This window comes from Artemia franciscana, chromosome 11, assembly GCF_032884065.1.
Source record: "Artemia franciscana chromosome 11, ASM3288406v1, whole genome shotgun sequence".
NCBI classification, from domain to species: Eukaryota; Metazoa; Arthropoda; class Branchiopoda; order Anostraca; family Artemiidae; genus Artemia; species Artemia franciscana.
In genome coordinates, this window is record NC_088873.1 from 18262102 (window position 1) to 18288768 (window position 26667).

A 26667-nucleotide genomic window follows, 5' to 3' on the forward strand; every position below is an offset into this window, starting at 1 on the left:
ATTACCAAACCGAATTTTCTTTTATGAGATATAGCGACACATACAATTTTACTACCACTGACAAAATAACTGAAAAAAGTGAAAATAAAGGAAAGGAACAGTAGCAAGACAATACACGAGATAGTTTTGGGTCGTTTTAGGGTTTAATTTTTGATTAATTTCATTGAGAAAAATCTCTTTTCTTTAATTAATCATAGTAGGAAAAACACTAATTCTTTATCCTTCTCTTAGAAATCAGTAATATATCTGGTGATGTATTCCTGATAAATTCGGCGATCATTGAACTGGGTAGACTAGTCTATTTCAGCCAATCGTATTGGGTTATTTAATTATTTAAGAATTAACGACGCTTATTGACTACTAAGGTCCCTGCGTCGGCCCTGCAGTGCATTCCTGCAGCATGATTCGATCTCTGGGTCCCGTATTACCAAGCTAAGGTCAAATCCACTGCGCCACCACAGGACAATCGTATTGGGTTCATCATTAGATACACTTAATTTGAATATTTGTTAGATTAAAAGAGGGGTTTTCGCCTTAAGGAGATGCTCAGCCGGACACAAAGATAGTTGAAACTTTGTTTGTGGTTACCTATGGATGACCAACAAAGACGGTCAAAAAAAGATGCTTTGCCCTATTCGAACTCAACTCATGCGGTTAGTTACACTAAAGAAAGAAAAAGGGTTGTATACTGTAGTCCCTTTGTGTCGGATGATACGCCCTTAACTATGCATCATTTGTCAGCCCGCAAAAAAGTTTTCAAAGGTTTTTTAAGTACATTGTAGACAAAAAAGCAAAAACATACGATCCTGCTTTTGACTCATTTTCGTCAGATCTACCTTCCAAATCAAGATACCTGAATTGTAACATGGTTTTCAAAAGGCAAAAGCAAACTAGCTATAAGAAAAAAAAGGAGCTAAAACGCGAAAACGTACGGTCTAGATCAGCGGTTCCCAACCGATTTCAGGCCATACCTCAGCGAGGCACTTCTAAAAACCTCATCTCCCCTCGTAATAATTAAATTTGGTTATTCAAAATTTTACGTGAATTGACCTGAAGGAAGCTAAAAAGGCCATTAACTCGGTATCTTTTTATTTCGTTATATAGGCTTATTTATACAAATGAAAAATACTTTGTCTGGATACAACACCTTTTATACTATTATGACGTCATTACCATAATGTAATATATCTTTTTTCCTCTTTAATGCATAAGAAAGTGGCATCATTCATTTAAAAAATCTTTTTCCAAAATTAAGGCTCTAAAGTTAGTCAGCAAAAGGGTTTACGTCCTGCTCATGACCCATTAAAATATTGCCATACCCCACCGGTGGGGCCTGCACCCAGCGTTGGCAATCACAGTCTAGATGGTCCCATTTTGGACTCATTTTCGTCAGATCTACCTTCCAAAGCAAGATATCTGAAGCTTTCCAGGATTTTAAAAACAAAAACAGAGAAGGCTAAAAGAAAAAAAGAAATAAAGAAGGAAAAAAAAAAAACAAGAAAGAGCTAAATGCAAAAACGTACAGTCTAGACGGCGACTCATTTTCGATCTACCTTCCAAACCAAGATATTTGAACTTTTTCATGGTTTAAAAATAGCAAAAAAAAAAAACTAAAACGCAAAAATATACGGACTAGATGGTCCCCCCTTTGAATAATTTTCGTTAGACCTATCCTCCACACCTCGATATCTGAACTGTTCCATGATTTGAAAAAAGAAATAAAAAAGTAAGAAAAAAATTAAATTAAAGTAAAGTAAAGTAAGAAAAAAATAAATAGGAAAAAAGCGAAGACATACGGTCGAGATGGTCCCGCTTTTGACTCATTTTCGTCAGGTCTATCTTCCATACCAAGATGTCTGAACTGTTCCATGGTTTGATCCATAATGGACGCCACCTCCCTGCTTGGACTACTAGCACCAGACCTAACTTTTCTTGCATGAGCAAAATTCAAAAGGTCATTCACAGATGACTGGGTTAATGGCGGTGTATGCGGCTTCAGGGTTGAGTTAACCAAATCTGCATTTAAGGGGCTAAAAGCTGAATGACTAGGCGGTCTTTGATAAGGTTCGTAGCTGTCAATACCGTTGCCAGATACTTGAAATGGTGTCATGAGGTTGACAGAAGGCTCCTCAGGTGGTTTGATATCTCTTAGGCAAGGTTGTACATTTTCAGTCACAATTATAGCCTCTTCAACTAAAAAGAAAAATATTCATAGAGTTTACTATATTTGTCAGTTTCATTTGAGCAGTTTCAGAAAAATTGCACAAGCATTTTATATTGGCATTACATTAGCTGAGCCAATTCAAATTCATTTTTAATAGGCTTTAATGATCAGCCTCGTAGCAGTAGCTGAAAACTAGTAAAGACCAAACCGTGGCCAAGAGAGAACAAAATCTAAAAAAACATTTTTTAAAAGAAAAACCTCTCATTAAAAATAATGCCCATGAAAGATTATTTTGGAAATAGTGTTTTCATTCATTTTTAACATAATAGTATTTTGCACTTGCGAGAAGAATTTTTGTTTTACTTGGGGGTTTGTTTTATCTGTCTGTTTAACTTTAACAGTTTTAGAAAAATTATATTAGCATTTCAGCTAACAATCAGCTGTCAAACCGATTCTTGTAAAAAAAAATTCTAGTCAATGAACTACTTTGTTATTTGTCTAAAATAGGTATCATTTTATTCTGGCATCTGTCATACCTGGCGCGTGCAAACAGCGAGTTTTTTTTTTAAAGAATTAGATAAAAAAAACCGTTTCTACAAAAGACGTTTTCAAAGTAAAAAGTCACATTAAACCTAACACGCATGGATATAATCAAATAGTAATTCAAGTGTAAAACGAATATAAATCGCTATCAATGAATATGTGAAACCCACAACGAACGGAAATTACAGTAAACAATCAAGTTAAACTAAAAAGGAACAGAAACTACAGAAACTAATATGTTGGCTCTGGCTTGACGTGATTCTTTACTTTGCTTTGAAAAACATTTTTCGTGGAAATCAATTTTTGTTCGTTTCAATCGAAATGTTTTTTTTTATTGGATAATAAAAGGAATATTTGCAAAACATTTGAGCTGAGCCCAGGCACAGTTATGTCTTTAAATTTAATTTTATTAGGTTTTAAAGATCATCGTTGTAGCAGTAGCTTAAAGGCGAAAAAGCGAAAAAAAAAACGATAAAGAGCAAACCATGGTCCACAATGGCCAAAATCTAAAAGACTTTAAAAAAACAATTATCATGAATAATATTCTCCATGTAAGACTATTTTGAAAAAGGAATTTTCCTTTAGTTTTGACTTAACAGTATTTTGTAATTACGAGAAGAATTTTTTTGAGAATTTTGAAAGAACTCTAAACCCTATGCTCTGCTTTGCAATACGAAGCCTGGGGTTCAATCCCCGCCGAAGCAAGGTTGGGCGACAAGCTTGCTACTTGTCCCATAAGAAGATCCAGCAACTGAAACACCGATTTGACGCCCTATGCGCCAGCAATGGCTCAGGAGAATCTTTATCTTTCATCCAATCTAAACCGCTCTAAAAATGACGCTATACCGAAATAAAAGCAGAGCAAAATATCGCAATCTCAAAAACATTTAACAACGGTAGTACAGTACTCCATCCTGAAAAGCAAGGGGACTGCATGAGTACCACTGGTGTCTCCTCCCCCTCCATGGGCTATGGTATTGAACAAGCGACCAGAAACGAAAACGTCTAATGCCCTTTTAAGTAAAGAAGTATATGATACTATAATAAAGCGCAGTTTTCTACCATTTTACTTCCCAAATAGGAATTTTGACGAAATAGGGTCAAAACTTCAGAGAATAGAAATTCTGAGAAATCCAAAAACTTTTCACGGTTTAAAACTCTTAAAAGTCACAAAAGAGATCCTGTCACAACAAAGTACAATTTTCAGTTTCAAAACACCAATTCTGGCCAAATAGAGCCAAATCCCGGAATGAGTGACAATTTTGAGATAGTCGACCAATCAAAAATTGTTTTAAAAATGTGCATAAATTTCATCTACCAAAATCTTCACCCCTCCCCTCGAAATCTTAAGTATTCAAAAATTTGTCCTAAAATTTTTCCTCCTATGCATGCTTTAGACCCACTTCCCCAACCTGCAATTCAGTCTTCAGAAGTAGGTACATCCATTCTCAGTCTTATTTTCCATCGAACAACTTAATTTTAAGACAAGAGCTAAGAGCTCATATGGCACTTGTGACAAGGTCGGAAGAGCCAAAAGCTCATATGGCATGAGCTCTAGCAAAATTCTGAGACTCAAATGATTGATTTAAAAGGAAAATCAGAGGCTTAATGCCGGTCAGAATTTGAAATAAGAGCTCTGAGACATGAGTTCCTTCGAAATATCAAATTTCATTAAGATCCGGTTACCTGTTTTTAAGTTTTTCCTCAATTTTTTACCTCAATTTTTCCAAATTAACACCCCCGCCCCTCCAAAGAGAGCAGATTCGGTCCGTTTATGTCAATCACGTATCTAGGACTTGTGCTTATTCATCCCACCAAGTTTCATCCCGATCTCTCCACTCTAAGCGTTTTCCAAGATTTCCCGTTTGCCCCTCCAACTCCCCTAATATCACCGGATACGGTCAGGATTTAAAATGAGAGCTCTGAGACAGGAGGCCTTTCTAAATATCAAATTTCATTTAGATCCAATCACCCATTCGTGCGTTAAAAATACCTCATTTTTCTATTTTTCCTCTCCCTCCAGCCCCCCCAAATGGTCAAATCGGGGAAACAACTGTTATCAAGTCAATTTATGCAGATCCCTGACACGCCTACCAATTTCCATCGTCCTAGCACGTCTAGAAGCACTGAACTCGCCAAAGCACTAGAAATACCCCAACTCCCCCATATAGAGCAGATCCGTTCCAGTTATGTCAATCACGTATCTAGAACTTGTGCTTATTCTTCCTATCAAGTTTCATCCCGATCTCTCCACACTAAGCGTTTTCCAAGATTTCTGTTTCCCTCCTCCAACCCCCTATGTCCCGGATCCGATTCGAATTGAAAACAGAGCATTTGAGACATAAGATCTTTTTATATATCAAGTTTCATTAAAATCTGATCACCCATTAATAGGATAAAGATACATCAATTTTCACATTTTTTAAGATTTCCGGTTTCCCCTTCCAGCTCCCCCCAATGTCACCGGATCTGGTCGTGATTTAAAATAAGAGCTTTGAAGCACAAGATCCTTCTAAAGATCAAATTTCATTAAGATCTGATCACCCGTTCGTAAGTTGCAAACGCCTCATTTGTTCTAATTTTTCTGAATTGCCAACTCCCCTGCCCCCCAACTCCTCTAAAGAGGGCAGACCTGTCTGGTTATGTCAGTCACGTATCTTGGACTTGCGCTTATTCTTCCTGCCAAGTTTCATCCTGATCTCTTCACTCTACGCGTTCTCCAAGATTTCCGACCCCCCCCCCCGACTCCCCCCAATGACACTGGACCCGGTCGGGATTTAAAATAAGAGATCTGAGTTACGAGGTCCTTCTAAGAACGAAATTTCATTAAGATCCGATCACTCCTTCGTAAGTTAAAAATACCAAATTTTTTCTAGTTTTTCAGAATTAACACTTCCCCCCCCCTCAACTCCCCCAAAGAGAGAAAATCCGTCCCAGTTATGTCAATCACGTATCTAGGACTTGGGCTTATTTTTCCACTACGTTTCATCCCGATCACTCCACTCCAAGCGTTTTCCAAGATTTTAGGTTTCCCCCTCCAAGTCCCCGAAATGTCACCAGATCCGGTCGGGATTTAAAATAAGAGCTCTGAGACACGATATCCTTCTAAATGTCAAATTTCATTAAGATCTGATCACCCATTCGCAAGTTAAAAATACTTGTGTTTATTCTTCCCACCAAGTTTCATTCTGATCTCTCCACTCTAAGTGTTCACCAAGATTTCCGGTCCCCCTAAGTCCCCTCAATAACACTGGATCCGGTCGGGATTTAAAATAAGAGATCAGAGTTATGAGGTTCTTCTAAGTATGAAATTTCATTAAGATCCGATCACTCCTTCGTAAGTTAAAAATACATAATTTTTTCTATTTTTTCTAATTTTTCTGAATTAACCGTCCCTCCGTTCCCCCCCCCCCACCCCAGACGGTCGAATCGGGGAAACGACTATTTCTAATTTAATATGGTCTGGTCCCTGATACGCCTGCCAAATTTAACCGTCCTAGCTTATCTGGAAGTGCCTAAACTAGCAAAACTGGGACAGACAGACCAACAGAATTTGCGATCGCTACATGTCATTTGGTAAATACCAAGTGCCATAAAATTTTTTTTAATGTCAAGGCAAAGGAGCATAGGAAGTGATATGATAGGGAAAAAACTTTTAACTTCCTTAGTCATCTTCATTATCTATTTTGTTGTATTTACTAACTAGCCTATTTTCTGCAGGCTAACATAGACCAACAATTTTACAATCTAGAAGAATTTAAAAATTAAAGAAGTCTAGTCGTAAGCGGTATCCCTGATACGAAAAAAAAAATCAAATATCCCCCCCCCAATCCTTGCCTTACAGCAAGCATTACACGTATACATATGCAATTATTAAGCGAAGACATTTCTACTTCATCTGTTTTTGTCCTAATAAATGTTATAATTATCAGGTATCTGAGGGCGATTCGACGCTTTTCATTTGTTAATTAATTATTATGTTGGTTCTAAAAACAAAATACTAAAAATATGATAATATTTTGTTTTGTAGATTCATTTTTTGATTCGAAAAATCAAGTAAAAAAACATCCATTATCTGTGCGATTTTGTAAATGATATTTGAGTGATTTCGAGCGTCTAAAAACAATTAAGCTTAAACGTTTACCAGCCTCTTTCAACGTGAAAATTCCAAACCTTACAAACACAATTGTTTTTTATGGTTTGAAATGCCAGGAATTCTGATAGCAGTTTTCGGTAGGCAAATTTTACAAGTTTTTTTTTTAACCCTTCACTTCACTTCATTTAAGGCCGATTTTTTTAGTCTGAAAGTACCACATAATAAAATCAACCACTCACCCAAGGCTGTTTTTTTAATATGGATTTGGGGATTTCGGATTTTAAAAGCGGAAATCTCGATCCTAAGACTAATAAAAAAAATGGAAATATTGCTATTAATCTAAAAATTTCCGTATGAAGATTTGGACCAAGACACATCTTCAGGGACATCATGCTCCTGGATGGTCTTAAAATACCTAGTACAACTAAAATAACAATTATTTCTATCGGTAATTAAATGGATTTAAGTTTATAAGTATTTAGCATCAGGATCACATTTAATCTCTGGAATTCCCTCTCCTTCTTTATATGTTTTGTTTTGTTTCTGTGGGAAAGTTAACCCAAGTCACCTTATAATGTATAGTAATGTTAGCCTAGTTACCTCTTTTACTTATACACTATAGCTATATCACAATTATTAACTGATTGATACAACTTTTTTCTTTAATTCCCTTTCCCTATCATTATTGATTGAAATATGTCAATATATAAAAACAACTTTTTCTTGCGATAGGATTTAATTTTGCCGGCCGAACGCAATATCTTTGTATCCCTTTGTATCAAGAATCGTGACCTTGCCCCCCCCCCACCTATGGTATAGCAATCCCCCTCTCCCAACTGTTGTGTTTAGTGCTTTTATGCTTATGCTTGCTGCTTATTATCTTATGATTGCTGTTTGCTTATGTAGTTTTGTTGCAGGTCGGTTGGCTTAATAAATTATTCAACTGGTAACAATACATGGTGTCAGAAGTTTCAGAAATGGACAATCTTCTTCCATGCCCATCATTCAACTGGGAATCAGCCAGTCTACAAGCATGGACAAAATTTGAACAGCATGTAAATCTCATATTCAACGGGCCGCTGAGTGGAAAGAATGCCAAACAACAATGTTCATACCTTCTTCTGTGGCTAGGAGAAAAAGGACGAGATGTCTTTAGTACCTGGACATTAACATCAGAAGAAAAAGACAAACTTGATGTTTATCTTAAGAAATTTAAAGAGTACATTGCTCCTATGAACAATCCTATATTTGCTCGCTATAAATTCCATAAGCGGGATCAGTTGGAGCATGAATCAATTGAACATTACATTACAGCCCTCAAGGTGCTTGTCAAAGACTGTGAGTTTACAGACAATTTTGAGAAGGAGATGGTGAGAGACAGATTAATATGTGGACTGAAACAACATAGAATTCGAGAAAAACTATTATCTCAAGGTGGAACCCTTACTCTTGAGACTACAGTGACAATTGCAAGAGCTTTTGAGGCAACACAAGAGCAGCTCATATCCATGTCAGCCATGTCCTTGTCACCTACAACAGTAAAGGAGCCAAATGTAAAACAAGAATTAGACTATGTAAAAAGACAAAAGAAGTATGACCAACCCACAACAAGTAAGAAGTGTTACTTCTGTGGTGGGGCATATGACCCAAATCACAAATGTCCAGCAAAAGGGAAGTCTTGCTCCAAGTGCGGAAAGACAAATCATTTTGCTCGTGTCTGCCGTAGCAAACCAGTAGATACTATTGATATGGAAGGAACAGATGGAAATCAAGAACAAGAAATTTATATTGCTACATTACTTATTGGAGCCATAGCTGAGAAATCAAGCCAACCGACTGTGGCTATCAAACTGAATAATTCAGCATGGGAAACTCTATTCAAAATCGACACAGGAGCTGAAGCAAATGTTATCCCAAAATCTGTCTTTGACAGACTTAAACCCAAACCACAACTAGACAAGACAAGTCAGATCCTTGTAGCTTATGGAGGAACTCGCATTCCAATTGCGGGAGTATGCTCTTTAAATTGTAGACATAAAGGAATTATCAACAAAAAGTATAGTTTCTTTGTAGTTGATACACAGTCAAACCCAATACTAGGATACAAAGCATCTGTAGAAATGGGGTTTGTGAAGGTAGCTACATCTATCTCTTCCTTATCTACAGAGAAGAGTGGTCAGAAGAAGCCAATTCCCAAAGAGTTTGATGACGTCTTTGCTGGGATAGGTAAACTCCCAGGTAAAGTAGAGATCCATGTAAAAAAGAATGCAATCCCATCAGTTAACCCTGTCAGGAGAATACCTTTTGCCTTACATGAGAGGGTTAAAAGCGAACTGGAGCGCCTTGAAAAAGTAGACATCATTGAAAGAGTGGTGACTCCAACCGAGTGGGTTAATTCAATTGTAGCCGTGGAAAAGTCAGACGGTTCGTTACGTTTATGCTTGGATCCAAGAGAGCTTAATAAGTCCATACAAAGGCCCTATTATCCAATGCCAACTTTTGAAGATATAGCCGCCAAAATTCATGGCCATAATAAGTTCTCTAAGCTTGATGCAACATCTGGGTATTTGATGCTGGCATTAACTGAGAAGTCTTCACTTGTCACAACTTTCAACACCCCATTTGGCAGGTACAAATACAAAAGAATGCCATTTGGATTAATATGTGCACAAGACGAATTCCAGCGAAAGATGGAAGAAACCTTTGGCAACTTGAAAGGCGTTGGTGTCATTGTTGACGATATCCTTGTATCAGGAAAAGATGAAGAACATGATGAGAATTTAAGGAAAGTCCTAGAGAAGGCCAGGGAAGTTGGAGTAAGGTTTAATCCAGAAAAATGCATATTCGGATCAACAAGCGTGCCATATTTTGGACATCTAATAACTGCAGATGGTATCAAACCAGATCCTTCAAAAGTTCAAGCCATAATTGAGATGCCACATCGATCAAACAAAGACGAACTGGCCACATTCCTTGGAATGACAAACTTCCTTTCAAAATACATTCCAAACTTGTCATCTCTAAACTATCCCCTCAGAGAGTTGGGAAAACAAACTGTCTTTGAGTGGACCAATGAACATGCAACAGCAATGAATAGAATCAGAACTTCGATCTGTAATAACCTTGCAACCTTTGATACTAAGGCAAAATCTGTTGAGATGAAAACCGACGCTTCCAAGCATGGTCTTGGGGCAGAGTTGAGCGTAGGTGGAAAAATTGTTGCTTTTGGATCAAGGGCTCTCACATCAACAGAACAAAACTATTCTCAGATTGAAAAAGAGCTATATGCTATCCTCTATGGCTGTAAAAAATTTCATCAATTTGTCTATGGGAGGAGGATCATTGCACATACAGATCATAAGCCACTAGAGGCTATATTGTCAAAACCACTAAGCCAAGCCCCTCCCAGGCTCCAAAGAATGATGATTCAGCTACAGCCATATGATATTACGGTTCAATATGTTAGAGGAAAGGACTTACCAGTTGCAGACACACTGTCAAGACTGCATCCACCCCACTTTGATGAAGAATGCTCCCTGGAGATTGAATTCCATGTTCACTCTGTTATGAAAAGTATCCCAATCAGTGATAAGAAGATGGGGATCATCTTAGAAGAAAATAAGAGAGACCCAATTATGATAGAACTTACCTCGGTCATACAAAAAGGATGGCCGAACCACCGACACCAGTGTTCTGCTAGCATGCAACCTTACTGGAATGTTAGGGACGAGTTGTCCAGCATTGATGGCATCATTTTAAAAGGAAATAGAGTTGTCATTCCAAGAGCATTACGAAGGGACATTCTGCAGCAATTGCACGTATCACACCTAGGGATGGAGAAAAGCAAGCAAAGAGCCAGAAGCTCCGTTTACTGGCCAAATATGAATTCAGCTATAGAAGATCTGATCCGGAACTGTGAAGCTTGTGGGAAATTTTCCAGAAATAATCAGAAAGAACCACTGATATCGACACCAATCCCACAGTATCCTTGGGAATACCTGGGTATTGACCTTTGCAAGATCTACGGAAGAGACTATATAGTAACCAGTGACTACTATAGTCGTTTCATAGAGATTGACCGAGTCGAACCGGCAACCTCTTCAGAAGTAATAAAGAAGCTCAAGGCCCATTTTGCTAGATATGGTATTCCTGAAAAAATTCGGTCTGACAATGGACCACAGTTTACATCTTATGAATTCCAGTCCTTTTTGCAGAAATGGGACATCCAGCATCTGACTTCAAGTCCGAATTTCCCGCAGTCTAATGGCCATGCTGAGAAGGCCGTGGATATAGCGAGTAGGATCATGCTAAAAGCTATAGAGTCCAATACAGACCCCTACCTTGGTCTTTTAGAATATCGGAATACTCCAGTAGATGGTGAGGCATCACCTGCCCAGCTTCTTATGAGTAGAAGTTTAAGATCCATCCTTCCATGTACTCGAAAGCAACTGGAGCCAAATACTGTTCCAAAGACAAAATTCCTTGAATCAAGAACTAGTCGACAAGAAAGGCAGAAGCAGAACTATGACAAGGCTTCTAAAGATCTAATAGAGTTGAAAGACAATCAACCCATTTGGGTCAAGCTGTCAAAGGAAGCTACATGTTGGATGAAAGGCGTAGTGACGTCATGCGTATCTCCAAGATCTTACCTTATACAAGCCGAAAATGGTAGATTTTATCGCAGAAATCGGGCCCATTTGAAACCACGGAACAGTGCTCAACAATCTTCAGGATTCACAGGGGATGAGGACCTTACAGCAGAATTTCACCCTCCTGTGACTCAATCCTCTTCTCCAAAAAAGGCTGTTCCAAAGACTCCAGATAATTGTAGTACCGGAGAAATCTTCCAAGACAGCCCTTACAGAACCCCAAGAACTCCAACACCCCTTCCAGCAGCAAACAGTGAAAGCAGAAACGGAGAGGATTATTCACGACCCTATGTAACAAGAACTGGTAGAGTGGTTAAGCCAAGGAAGATAATGGACATTTAAATTGGTAGTGTTTCTTTTTTTGTGTGTGTGCTTTTATAGCACAATTATTATTGTGAAAGAAAGGAGATGTTGTGTTTAGTGCTTTTATGCTTATGCTTGCTGCTTATTATCTTATGATTGCTGTTTGCTTATGTAGTTTTGTTGCAGGTCGGTTGGCTTAATAAATTATTCAACTGGTAACAATACACCAACTGAGAAACAAGGATGAGAAAGAAACATTAGAAAAAGCGTGCACAAATAATAGGTAATAGTAGAATTTTTTCCTTTTCTTCCTGGGGACACTAGATCTGAACTCCCAAATGATTAATGATCAAGAAATCGTAAAAATTTATAAGTATAAAGGGAAGGAAAGAAACACAAAAAAGAGTACACAAACAACCTTAACTTTCACCAAATCCGCACCGAATTATTCTTGACAGTTAAAATTTTACAAATGAATTAACAATAGAAAAAATGCAATGGGCTTTTAAGCCTAATAATTCAAAAGGAACACTAAAAGGTGAAGATAAACAACCTATCTTACTGGCTATATCTGGCGATTCCTCCCGAACTGGTTGTTCGGGCAAAGTTTGAGCCTCCATTGGCTCCACCTCCTTTACTCTGGAATAGCTAATGGCACAATCTGACAAGGCTTTCTCTTGAACTATGAACAAATGTAATTCAATGTCATTATTGACGTCACCAAATGTTTCATAGTCTCTTTCGTCACGGGACCCAGCGGTAACGTCATAGATATCAAAACTAATCACAGGCATGCCAAAAAACAATTGAGTTAAAGAGTGGATCTAAGAGAGAAGAGAAATAATCATAATAAATAAAAAAAAATTGTGCATAAAGAAAAATCTTATTCGTAGATAAGTAATATATATTCTATTTACCGCGTAATTTCATTTAGATGTTTACATTTCAATTTTATTGCCATTGGAAAGCAAGGAATTAAAAGTTCGAGAGAGACTCAATCTAAAAGATTTGAAGAACAGGGACAATAAATAAATAAAATATACATTAAAAATTATAACTAACAAATAAAATTGCGGCTACTTGACCTCCATCACTATTTACTCTTAAAAAGAGAACTTGAACTTCCAATTTCAATAAATTGAGCCATTTCTACAGCTTATACAACGATCCGTTCGATAAGAACCTTAAATGCCCCAGGTGGATAGCCTACAACCCTTGCCCTCAAGCTCTGGTGGATTGTATCAACCTCAAAAGCCTTGTTATATGATATTTAAACTATTTTGAATAAAAAGACTACTTTAAAATATGTATTGAATTCATCTCGGGAAAAAACGACGTGTTCGTGAGTATGTGTGTGTGGGGGGTGGTGGTGGCTAACTGCGCTCTGATCAGTTTGACTCTGAAAGAGGACACTAGAACTTCCGATTAACACTCCAATGGGTCCCGTCCAAAGCATATATGACTACCCTTTCTATAAGAACCTTATATCCCCCAGGGCATAACTTACAACCATTTCCCTAAGAGATGTACGGGGGGGGGGGGGCTGGTTGCTCTCAAATCACTTTGACTCTTAAAAAGGACACTATAATTTCCAATTTCATATCAAATAAGCCCCATCTGAAGTTTATACAACCGCCCATTCCATAAAAACCTTATATGCCCACATGGCATAACTTACAACCCTATTACCAGGGTGCTGGGGGATTATTTCACCCTTAAAGACATTATTATATATGTTCTTTGAGCTATTTTTAATAAAATCCCTATCTCATAATTTTCAATCAGATACGTTTGGTGAAAAGAGGAGTTACCGGGGAGGGGGTGGGGGAATAAATGCCCTCCATCGCTTTTGACGCTTCAAAAGGATTGAAACTTCCTATATCCAACGAAATGAACCTCTTCTGAAGTTAAGCAACCATCCTTTTCATGAAAACCTTAAATACCCCGTGGCATAACATACAACCCTCGCTCCTAGACTCTGGTGGCTTGTATCAACCCCAAAAGCTTTGTTAAATGATATTTGGACTATTTTGAATAAAATGACTGTCACAAAATCTTTTATCCGATGCATTTCGGGAAAACACGAGGTTTTTGGGATGAGGGATAACTGCCTTCTCATGACTTTGACTCTTAAAAAGGGCACTGGAAATTAAGATTAACAATCCAATCCAGAGTCCCCTCTGAAGTATATACAAACACTCTTTCTATAAGAACCTTATATGCCCCTTAACGTGAGAGCTGTGGAGTCGGGGGTTGTCTTCCTGAAAGACATTAATTTCCGGACTCTTCAACTACAATGAACAAAATTTCTATCTCCAAATTTTGATTGGACGTCTTTGGGGAAATAATGAGCGTCGGGGGAGTGTTGCCCTCAAACCACTTTGACTCATAAAAAGGGTACTATAATTTTCAATTTCAAATCAAATAAGCCTCATCTGAAGTTTATGCGACCACCCATTCCACAAAAACCTTGCATTACCCCAGGCCATGACTTACAACCCTGAACCCAGAGCGCTGGGGGGTCGAGTCAACCTTAGAGGTATTATTTTAGTTCTTTGGAACTAAACGGAGGCTAGCCGCCCTCCAGCACTTTTAACTCTTAAAAGGGAACTAGAAATTCCAATTTTTAACCAAATGAGCCTCCTCTAAACCACACTTTCTATAAAAACCCTATATACAACCAGGGCATAGCTTCCAAGCCCTGAGGGCTGGGATAATTTGTTATCCTCAAAGACATAATTTTCAGACCTTTCAAATACGTTGAACAAAATGGCTTTTCAAGATTTTGATTGGAAGTGTTTGGGGATATGGTGGGCGTGGGCGGGGGATTAGTTGCGCTCAAGTCACTTTCGACTATTGAAAAAGGCACTAACCCTTTCAATTTCCAGTCGAATGAGCCCCTTTTGAAGTTTCTACGAAAACACTTTCTATAAAAACCTTAAATACCCCAAGGGCATAACTTACAACCCTTGCCCTGAGGACTATGGGGGATGTCATCCTCAAAGACATATTTCCAGACCTTTAAACTACAATAAACAAATATGACCATATCGAAATGTTGATCGGAAGCGTTTGGGGAAATGATGGACGTGGGGAGGGGGCACTCGCCATCTGATCACCTTTTACTATTACTAAGGGCACTAGCCCTCTCAATTCCCCATCAAACGAGCCCTTTCTGAAGTATCTACGACAACACTTTCTACAAAAACACTTTCATAATTTACATCCATTGCCCTGAGGACTGGGGGGATTTTTTATCTTAAAAGACATAATTTCCAGACCTTTCAAATACGCTGAATAAAATGACTTTTCAAAATTTTGATTGGAAGTGTTTGGGGAAATGGTGGGCATGAGAGGGAGGTTAGTTGCTCTCCAGTCACTTTTGACTATTTAAAAGGGCACTACTCCTTTCAATTTCCAATCGAAGAAGCCTCTCTCGAGGTTTCCACGACAACCCTTTCTACAAAAACCTTATATGCCCCAAGGGCATAACTTACAACCCTTGCCCTGAGTACTGTGGGGGATGTCATCCTCAAAGACATAATTTCCAAACCTTTCAACTACGTTTAACAAATATGACTATCTCAGAATTTTAATTGGATGTGTTTGGGGAAATGGTAGGCGTGGGAGTGGGGTAAGTTGCCCTGCAATCACTTTCGACTATTAAAAAGGGCACTAGCCCTCTCAATTTCCAATCGAATGAGCCCTTTTTGAAGTTTCTACGACAACACCTTCTATAAAAACCTTATATGCCCCTAGAGTACAATTTACAACCCTTGCCCTAAGGGCTGTGGGGGAGTTGTCATTCTCAAAGACATAATTTCCGGATCTTTCGACTATGTTGAACAAAAAGCCTATCTCAGAATTTTAATTGAATTTGTTTGGGGAAATGTTGGGTGCGGATGGGGTGTTAGTTGCCCTCCAATCAATTACGACTATTAAAAAGGACACTAGCCCTTTCAATTTTCAATTAAATAAGCTCTTTTTGAAGTTTCTACGACAACTCCTTCTATACGAAGCGCATGTCTAAAAAAAAAAAAAAAATAAAAAATAAATAATACATTGAAAACATCAGTCCACATCATTCTTCACAAACTTTCGCTTCTTGCGACTCCCTATTGACATTATATAACTGGTTGTGTTCACAGATTATGTTCCATGTAGCGAGTCACTTTTATCTAAATAAAACATTGAAATTATTGCTCAGGCACCAAAACTATTTCTCAGTTTACATAATAACTTTAGCGATTCTGAACTGACGTATGCTGCGCGGGATTTTTAGAATAACAACATTTGTAGACATGTTTTTTTAATTCGAAATTTTTTTCAAGGACTATGAAATGAAAATAGTATGACGTGGCACTCCGCGTCAATTAAGCTTCAAACTTTTGGTTTTCTTTTTAAGATTTTAGAATTGCGTCAATCCCTTGTCAAAATAAAATCAAATATTTTTGCAATTACCAGTTTTGTGCTCTTTAAGCATTTTAATGTAAACTTTTCTATGCTTGAAAATCTTCAATTTTTCTTGATAAGTGTCACAACGACATTGCAATACTGATGAATAAAAACGACATCACTCAATAAATTTTTCTTCTAAAATTAATGCTCATAACGAATTTTCTGAAACTTCTGACAAACCTAAATCATTTTCTTAGGCCCGAATATCCCAGGATGCCAATTTTACCGAAAAATATGAAGCTGTTTTCGAGAATATATATATATATATATATATATATATATATATATATATATATATATATATATATATATATATATATATATATATATATATATATATATATATATATATATACTAGCTGTTGGGGTGGCGCTTCGCGCCACCCCAACACCTAGTTGGTGGGAGCGCTTCGCGCCCCCCCAAGCCCCCCCGCGCGCGTAAGTCGTTACGCGCCATATTAGTTACGCGCCATTGTAGTTGTGTCCCTATGTCCCACCTGTGAATATATATATATATATATATATATATATATATATATATGTTTTTAACTACGTAAAACTTGCGAATATACAACATTCTTTGCTGTCCCATTGTCTGTGCATATAAATAGATTGTTTACCGACTCTTGAAAATGCAACATATAATGGTCCATGGGAAAACAATCCGTATTCAGATCTATACCTCATGATTCTAATGATTGCCCTTGAGCTTTGTTGATGGTGATTGCTAATCTACCATTCCCTGTGTCGCCATCGTCATTTATATATCCCCTTGTGCCCCCCGGCATCCCCTTTGTAGTTTTGTCCCTGTGTCCAGGTCGTCATTTGTGTCCCGGTGTCCCAGTCTGTGATTTCTCTTTGAGTGTCCCGGGCGTCATTTATATTCCATGTGTCCCGGTGTCTCGGTCGTCATTTATATCCCCCTGTGCCCCCCGGCGTCCCCGTTGTAGTTGTGTCCCTGTGTCCCGGTCGTCATTTATATTCCCTGTGTCCCGGTCGTCATTTGTATCCCGGTGTCCCGGTCTGTATATACATTCGTTTTTTAGTTTTGTTTTTCTCCTTTATTTTTTTCCTTTTTTATTTTTTTTCTTTTTTAGTTTATTTAGATTTTTAGATTTTTTAGTTTTTTTATTAGTTTTTATTTTTTTTTTCTTTTTAGTTTTTTTAGTTTTTTTTACTTATATCCTGGTCGTCATTTATACTCCCTGTGTCCCGGTCGTCATTTGTGTCCCGGTGCTTTGTTGATTGCTAATCGAACATTCCTTTTGTCCCGGTCGCTTTCTCTTTGAGTGTCGTCATTCATATTCCCTATGTGCCGGTGTCCCGGTCGTCATTTGTGTCCGAATGTCCCGGTCTGTAATTTCGTCAGTTGAAAACTTATGATGAAATAAATTTTTAATTTTTTCCCTTTTTTTGTTTTTAGTTTTTTTTTTATTGGTTTTTACCTTTTTTTAGGTTTTTTAGTTTTTTTCTTTTTTCTTTTTAGTTTTTTTTGAAGTTTTTATCTTTTTAGTTTTTTTATTTTTATTTATATTTTTTTAGTTTTCTTTTTCTCCTTTATTTTTCAGTTTTTTCCTTTTTTTAGTTTTTTTTCTTTTTTAGTTCTTTTAGTTTTTACCTTTTTTAGTTTTTTTAGTTTTTTTAGTTTTTTAGCTTTTTTTATTTTTTTTTATTAGTTTTTAGTTTATTTTATGGTTTTTTCCTTTTTTTTAGTTTTTTTTTTAGTTTTTTATCTTTTTTTAGTTTTTTTTTAGTTCTTAAGCTTTTTAGATTTTTTTATTTTGTTTTCTTTTTTTTTTTGTAGTTTTTACCTTCTTTAGATTTTTGCTTCTTTTATTTTTTTAGCTTTTTTAGTTTTTTTTTTCGTTTTTTCTCTTTAGTTTTTTTGTAGTTTTTATCTTTTTTATTTTTTTGTATTTTTATTCATATTTTTTTAGTTTTCTTTTTCTCTTTTATTTTTCAGTTTTTTCCTTTTTTTTAGTTTTTTTCTTTTTTAGTTTTTAGTTTTTTTTAGTTTTTTACCTTTTTTTAGTTTTTTTAGTTTTTTAGCTTTTTTAGTTTTTTTATTAGTTTTTATTTGTTTTGTAGTTTTTGCCTTTTTTTATTTTTTTTCAGTTTTTTTTTTAGTTATTAGATTTTTACCTTTTTTTAGTTTTTTGTAGTTTTTTAGCTTTTTTAGTTTTTTTTTTCTTTTTAGTTTTTTTTGTAGTTTTTACCTTTTTTAGTTTTTTTCTTCTTTTGTATTAGTGTGAAATAATTCAGACGTCATATGCGGACAAACATGACGTCACCTGATCTATCCACAGATCCACACACAGACAACTTATTTTTATATATATAGATATATATATATATATATATATATCTATATATATAAAAATAAGTTGTCTGTGGATGTGTCTGTCAGGTGACGTCATGTTTGTGTGTTGACTGACGTCATGAAGTTAGTTGTCGTCATTTTTGTTATGACGGTGACGTCATTAAAGATATTTAAGACATGCGTTCACGTAGAAATCTATTAATGTTTAACTTTAAAATGACTGATGAACTTACAATGGCAACAGCCGAGGAAGATGCTCAAAGAGTCTATGCCAAAAAACTTGCTGCTGATAGAGAAAGTCAGAAAAGAAAGCGTGCCGAGGAATCAAAAGAACAGCAAGGAAACAGGCTTGAGGCTGATAGAGAAAGAAAGAACAGAAAGCGTGCCGAGGAACTACCAGAGCAACGCGAAAGCAGACTTGCTGCTAAAAGAGAAAGTGAAAAAAGAAGGCGTGCCGAGGAACTACCAGAGCACCATGAAACCAGACTTGCTGCTAAAAGAGAAAGTGAAAAAAGAAGGCGTGCCGAGGAATCACAAGAACAGCAAGAAATCAGGCTTGCTGCTGATAGAGAAAGTAAGAAAAGAAAGCGTGCCGAGGAATCAGAGCAACCTGAAAGTTATCGCCTGGCATTCAGGTACAGCCCAGTCGATGATTATAGCTTGAGTAGATGTGTTCAAATCGGGACAATGTCTAAAATTTGTCCCTATTGCAAGGCCTTGAAATTCAATGGTGAAACAATGGGAATGTCTTGCGCCTAAGGAAAAGTTAAACTTCCTATATTGGCTGCACCACCAGAGCCATTGAAGACTTTCCTTACTGGAACTAGGTCAGAATCTAAGCGTTTTTTGTCACAAATCAGAAAATACAACTCATGTTTCCAAATGACGTCGTTTGGAGCCCAAATCGAAAATCCAGATCAATTTATGTCTACTTTCAAAGTAAAAGGGCAAATTTATCATAGAGCAGGGTCCCTTCTACCATTCTCAGGCGAGAATCATAAATTTTTACAATTGTACTTCATCAGTGATAGAAATTCTGAATTGAATGCACGTTGCGAAATTTCTCCCAACGTTGAAAGGACAATCGTTTCCCAATTGCAACATCTTTTCCACAAAAATAATAATTTAGTGCGTCTGTTCAAAACAGCCATCGATTTGATGCCTACTGGTACGCATAAAATTGTTATTTCCGCTGACAAAACGCCTCCTGGCCAACATGTGCGTAGATACAATGCTCCAACTATCGACGAAGTGGCAATCGTTATGGTCGGTGATCAGTTTTTACCTCGAGATATTATTCTTCATAAGCGAAACGCTCAGTTGTTAAGAATTGCTGAAACTCATCGATGCTACGATGCCCTACAATATCCTATCATTTTTTGGGATGGAGCCGACGGCTATCACTTTAATATTAAATTGATGAATCCAGCCACTAACAAAGAAATGAATAAGAAATGCAGTGCAATGCATTATTATTCCTATAGACTAATGATTCGGCAGGATGAAGAAAATTATATTTTAAAATGCCGTGAATTGTTTCACCAATTCGTCGGTGATATGTATGCTAAAATTGAATCAGAACGTTTCTATATATCCGCCTGAATCAGCACACATAAACGTTGAATACTGTAACTCCGTAAAGGCAATCAAATACATATGTAAATACGTCAACAAAGGCAGTGACATGGCAGTTTTTGGCTTGCAGCCCGAAATCAAAGATATCGACGAAATCGTACAATATCAGGCTGGAAGATACATAAGCAGTAATGAAGCTGTTTGGCGAATTCTTTCATTTCCGATACATGAACGTAGTCCAGCTGTTGCTCACTTAGCGGTACATTTACAGAATGGTCAACGTGTTTATTTCTCGGAAACCAACGTGCAACAAAGAGCCCTGAATCCACCGGATACAAAGTTAACCGCTTTCTTTTCGCTTTGCAAAAATGATTCTTTTGCAAAAAAAATGCTGTATACTGAAGTGCCTTCGTATTACACGTGGAATACTAAAAATAAAGTATTTGAACGTCGAAAACAGGGTAAGTCAGTCGACGGCCAACCTACCATCTTCAAAGATACCTCGATAGGAAGACTCTACACCGTTCACCCCAATCAACATGAATGCTTCTTTCTACGCCTGCTTTTGGTGAATGTACCCGGTCCGACATCCTTTGAGTATTTGAGAACTGTAAACGGTACTATACATAACACTTACCGTAGTGCATGCCAAGCTCTGAATTTATTGGAGAATGACCAACACTGGGATAACTGCATCAATATCGCGTACGAAACGTCAACCCCAAGTCAAATTCGTGCATTGTTTGGCATCATTTTAACAACTTGCTCTCCATCAGCTCCTACAGAGTTATGGGAAAAATATAAGTCAAAAATGTCCGAAGATATACTCCATCAAAAACAGTTAGAGACGTCAGATATGACTTTTGATTTTACAACAGAAATTTATAACTACACTTTAGTTATTATAGAAGATTTGTGCGTACGTATGGCAAACAAACCTCTTCAGGATTTGGGAATGCCTTCACCTAACCGTATCGCTGCTGTTTCGACATGTGTAGAATTGGATCGTGAACAAAGTTACAGTACGAGTGATCTATTGTCGTATGTACAAAATAACATTTCCAAGTTAACGTCGGAACAAAAAGACATTTATGATACGATAATGCATTGTGTCGATAACAACGTTGGAGAAATTTTCTTTTTGGATGCGCCAGGAGGTACTGGTAAAACGTTTGTGATAAAACTGATTCTGGCATCAATTCGATCAAAAAATGATATAGCGTTGGCAATGGCGTCGTCCGGAATAGCCGCAACATTGCTGCCTGTTGGAAGAACTGCTCATTCCGCTTTGAAATTGCCTCTGAATTTGCATTCTACAGAAACTCCCAGGTGCAATATTTCCAAATCATCTGGGATGGGTAAAGTATTGCAGCAATGCAAACTTATTATTTGGGATGAGTGCACAATGGCACACAAAAAATCGCTCGAGGCTCTGGATCAATGCTTGAAAGATTTGCGAGGGAAGTCGAAACCCATTAATATTGCTTGCGGGAGATTTCAGGCAAACATTACCTATAATACCTAGATCAACTCCTGCAGACGAAATGAATGCTTGCCTGAAAAATTCTAATTTATGGGCACACGTAAAAATATTAAAATTAACTACAAATATGCGTGTCCGATTGCAAAACGATGACTATGGTCAAACATTTTCAGATCAATTGCTGGCAATTGGAAACGGAAAGCTCCCAGTAGACTCAATTCCAGGACGTATACAACTACCTGCTGATTTCTGTAATTTAGTGACGTCCAAAAATGAATTGATTGAAAAAGTATTTCCGAATATTCTAAAAAATTATAAAAATAATAAATGGCTAAGTGAAAGAGCGAATCTCGCACCCAAAAATATAGACGTCCACGAAATCAACAATATTGTTTTGACCAAGATTCGAGACCAGGCAGTCCTTTACAAGTCAGTCGACACAGTTTTGGAACCAAATGAAGCGGTTAATTATCCATCTGAATTTTTAAATTCCGTGGATCTTTCAGGGTTTCCACCACACGTGCTACAACTAAAAATAGGCGTACCAATAATACTTTTAAGAAATATCAACCCACCAAAGCTTTGCAATGGCACGCGACTTGCCGTAAAAAAAAAAACAATGGAAAACCTAATAGAGGCCACAATCTTGACAGGGCCTTTTGAGGGTGAGGCTGTTCTTATTCCTCGCATTCCCATGATTCCAACGGATCTGCCTTTTCAATTTAAAAGATTGCAATTCCCAATTCAATTAGCATTTGCAATCACCATTAACAAAGCTCAAGGTCAATCATTAGAAAAATGTGGTATAGATCTTAATACTGATTGTTTTCCCATGGACAATTGTACGTTGCATGTTCGAGGGTCGGTAAACCTGACAATCTATTTATATGCAGCGACAATTGACAGCGAAGAATGTTGTATATTCGCAAGTTTTACGCAGTTAATTTGTATTGTATCTATCTATATATCTATCTATATAAAAACGAGTTGTGTGTATGCATGTTTGTTTGTAAAAAGAGCGTTTGCATATGACGTCATTATTAGTACATACGGCTTTGTATATGCACAGACAATGGAAAAGCCAAGAATGTTGTATATTCGCAATTTTTACGTAGTTTGAAACACATATATAAATCTATCTATATTCACAGGTGGGACACAGGGACACAACTACAATGGCGTGTAACTAATATGGCGCGTAACGACTTACGCGCGCGGGGGGCTTGGGGGGCAGGAGGCACCCCACCAACTAAGTCTTGGGGTGGCGCGAAGCGCCACTCCAACAGCGTGTATATATATATATATATATATATATATATATATATATATATATATACTAGCTGTTGGGGTGGCGCTTCGCGCCACCCCAGCACCTAGTTGGTGGGGGCGCTTCGCGCCCCCCCCCAAGCCCCCCCGCGCGCGTAAGTCGTTACGCGCCATATTAGTTACGCGCCATTGTAGTTGTGTCCCTATGTCCCACCTGTGAATATAGATATATATATATATATATATATATATATATATATATATATATATATATATATATATATATATATATATATATATATATATATATATATATATATATATATATATATATATATATATATATATGTTTTTAACTACGTAAAACTTGCGAATATACAACATTCTTTGCTGTCCCATTGTCTGTGCATATAAATAGATTGTCAGGTTTACCGACTCTTGAACATGCAACATATAATGGTCCATGGGAAAACAATCCGTATTCAGATCTATACCTCATGATTCTAATGATTGCCCTTGAGCTTTGTTGATGGTGATTGCTAATCGACGATTCCCTGTGTCGCCGTCGTCATTTATATATCCCCGTGTGCCCCCCGGTGTCCCGGTCGTCATTTATATTCCATGTGTTCCGGTCGTCATTTATGTCCCGGTGTCCCAGTCTGTGAATTCTCTTTGAGGGTCCCGGGCGTCATTGATATTCCTTGTGTCCCGGTCGTCATTCGTGTCCCGGTGTCCCAGTCTGTATATACATTCGTTTTTGAATTGGTCTTTTTTTTAGGTTTTAGTTTTCTGCCTTTTTTTTAGTTTTTTTAGTTATACCTCATGATTCTAATGATTGCCCTTGAGCTTTGTTGATGGTGATTGCTAATCGAACATTCTCTGTGTCCCCATCGTCATTTATATATCCCCCTGTGCCCCCCGGCGTCCCCGTTGTAGTTGTGTCCCTGTGTCCCGGTCGTCATTTATATTCCCTGTGTCCCGGTCGTCATTTGTATTCCGGTGTCCCAGTCTGTATATACATTCGTTTTTGAAATGGTAAATGATGAAATAAATTTTTGTATTTTTCCCCTTTTTTCTTTTTAGTTTTTTTTTGGTTTTTACTTTTTTTTGTTTTTTTAGTTTTTTTCTTTTTTCTTTTTAGTTTTTTTTTATTTTTATTTTTTTAGTTTTGTTTTTCTCCTTTATTTTTCTTTTTGTTTCCTTTTTTTAGTTTTTTTTTATTTTTTAGTTTTTTTAGTTTTTTAGTTTTTTAGCTTTTTTAGTTTTTTTATTAGTTTTTAGTTTGTTTTTTTCTTTTTAGTTTTTTTGTAGTTTTTACCCTTTTTTTTAGTTTTTTTTACTTATGTCCTGGTCGTCATTTATACTCCCTGTGTCCCGGTCGTCATATGTGATGGTTTGTTGACGGTGTTTTGTTGATGGTGATTGCTAATTGAACATTTCTTGGGTCCCGGTCGCTTTCTCTTTGAGTGTCCCGGTCGTCATTTATATTCCCTATGTGCCGGTGTCCTGGTCGTCATTTGTGTCCCAATGTAATTTCGTAATTTCGTCAGTCGAAAACATGACGTCAGCCGACACAGAAACATGACGTCACCTGATCCACAGATCCACAGACAGACAACTTATTTTTATATATATATAGATATATCACCAATGTCAAGACATACAGACAAATAGAAACACATGCTATGCAAGATTAGAAAAAAAAAGAATATGGACAGAGATCGACATCTCCACAAATCTTTAAAGCCTTGAAAGTTGAAGGGGGATGGAGATTGGAGTTTACACAACGCTTTCGTATGCCCTAATTTTGGTTTTAAATTCATTCTAGAGAGTTTCACCCCCTAGCACAAGAGCCAGGTTCTAACCACTCAACTAGACATTTATAATCTTATGAGGCAACACAGAAAGGAATTAGTCAACATGAAAAACCAAAGAGATCGACGGAGGTCAAAACGACAAGATGCGGCACTTCTGTCACAAAGTGACAGTGACTGTCGTGACTGTCGATGACAAAGTGACGGTTGATCAAAGAATTTATTTATCCTTGGCGCGAGGGAAAAATCGAGGGAATGGATCCGAATTTCCCACGAGGATGGAACGGGCTTACGTCTAAGTCAATTTCTTCAATTTAAATTATTAAACTAAATCTAACCCATCATATTTTCGGCAAAAATGCCCGGGGTTTACTTCTTCCTGTCCTAATAAGTGAAAAACAGATAAACAACTTACGACAGAAATGCCATTTTTATCACCAATATCACCAACGTAGAGCACACTATTCTGAATGTCGGATAGCACAATGAATTTTCTTGTCAGGTCCATTCCTATATTGAGCTGAAGTTTGTTAATTCCACTATCTTTCTCAGGGAGGAAAGATATTGTTTGCTGACACTTCCAGTTTTCACATGTGTATATTTTTATCTCTGTATTATCACAGGATCCAACGATTACAAACTTCCAGTATTCTTTAGATCTATAACAAAGAGCCAATATTATATACTTACGATTTCATAAAATATTTATGAAATATATATATATATATATATATATATATATATATATATATATATATATATATATATGTATATATATATATATATATATATATATATATATATATATATATATATATATATATATATACATATATATATATATATATATATATATATTTCATAAAAATTATTTTTTTCATATTTTCATATTTTTCATATTATTTTTTCATATTTCATAAAATACATAATAATAATAATAATAATATATATATACTAGCTGTTGGGGTGGCGCTTCGCGCCACCCCAACACCTAGTTGGTGGGGGCGCTTCGCGCCCCCCCCAAGCCCCCCCGCGCGCGTAAGTCGTTACGCGCCATAATAGTTACGCGCCATTGTAGTTGTGTCCCTATCTCCCACCTGTGAATATAGATAGATATATATATATGGTTTTAACTACGTAAAACTTGCGAATATACAACATTCTTTGCTGTCCCATTGTCTTTGCATATAAATAGATTGTCAGGTTTACCGACTCTTGAACATGCGACATATAATGGTCCATGGGAAAACAATCTGTATTCAGATCTATACCTCATGATTCTAATGATTGCCCTTGAGCTTTGTTGATGGTGATTGCTAATCGACCATTCCCTGTCCCGGTGTCCCGGTCGTCATTTACATCCCCCTGTTTCCCCCGGTGTCCCCGTTGTAGTTGTGTCCCTGTGTCCCGGTCGTCATTTATATTCCCTGTGTCCCGGGTCCCGGTCGTCATTTGTATCCCGGTGTCCCGGTCTGTATATACATTCGTTTTTTAGTTTTGTTTTTCTCCTTTATTTTTTTCCTTTTTTTTTCTTTTTTAGCTTATTTAGATTTTTAGATTTTTTAGTTTTTTTATTAGTTTTTAGTTTTTTTTCTTTTTAGTTTTTTTGTCCCGGTCGTCATTTATATCCCCCTGTTTCCCCCGGTGTCCCCGTTGTAGTTGTGTCCCTGTGTCCCGGTCGTCATTTATATTCCCTGTGTCCCGGTCGTCATTTGTATCCCGGTGTACCGGTCTGTATATACATTGGTTTTTTAGTTTTGTTTTTCTCCTTTATTTTTTTCCTTTTTTTTTCTTTTTTAGTTTATTTAGATTTTTAGATTTTTTAGTTTTGTCCTGGTCGTCATTTATACTCCCTGTGTCCCGGTGCTTTGTTGATTGCTAATCGAACATTCCTTTTGTCCTGGTCGCTTTCTCTTTGAGTGTCGTCATTTATTTTTTTCTTTTTTAGTTCTTTTAGTTTTTACCTTTTTTAGTTTTTTTTTAGTTTTTAGTTTTT

At 36.9% G+C, this 26667-nt stretch overlaps 2 protein-coding genes across 7 annotated transcripts in view; both read right to left on the reverse strand.

Moving 5' to 3' along the window:
- LOC136032911 (uncharacterized) overlaps positions 1-16703 on the reverse strand; it is a 155906-nt gene extending 139203 nt beyond the window's left edge. The window contains exon 1 of the mRNA XM_065713362.1: positions 16606-16703. The gene's annotated coding sequence lies outside the window, so the exon portion shown is untranslated. The remainder of the gene's footprint in view (positions 1-16605) is intronic.
- Positions 1-26667, reverse strand: part of LOC136032910 (enhancer of mRNA-decapping protein 4-like) — a 115860-nt gene that overhangs the window by 5308 nt on the left and 83885 nt on the right. For 3 of the 6 annotated variants that reach the window (XM_065713359.1, XM_065713360.1, XM_065713361.1), the window contains exons 8-10: positions 25087-25330; positions 12318-12579; positions 1797-2193 (exon numbers count right to left, since the gene is read on the reverse strand). In XM_065713359.1, the coding sequence (XP_065569431.1) occupies positions 1797-2193; positions 12318-12579; positions 25087-25330 (903 nt within the window). Of the gene's footprint in view, positions 1-1796; positions 2194-12308; positions 12580-25086; positions 25331-26667 lie in introns of all 6 variants that reach the window. The other 3 variants (XM_065713355.1, XM_065713356.1, XM_065713358.1) reach the window with 1 other exon arrangement.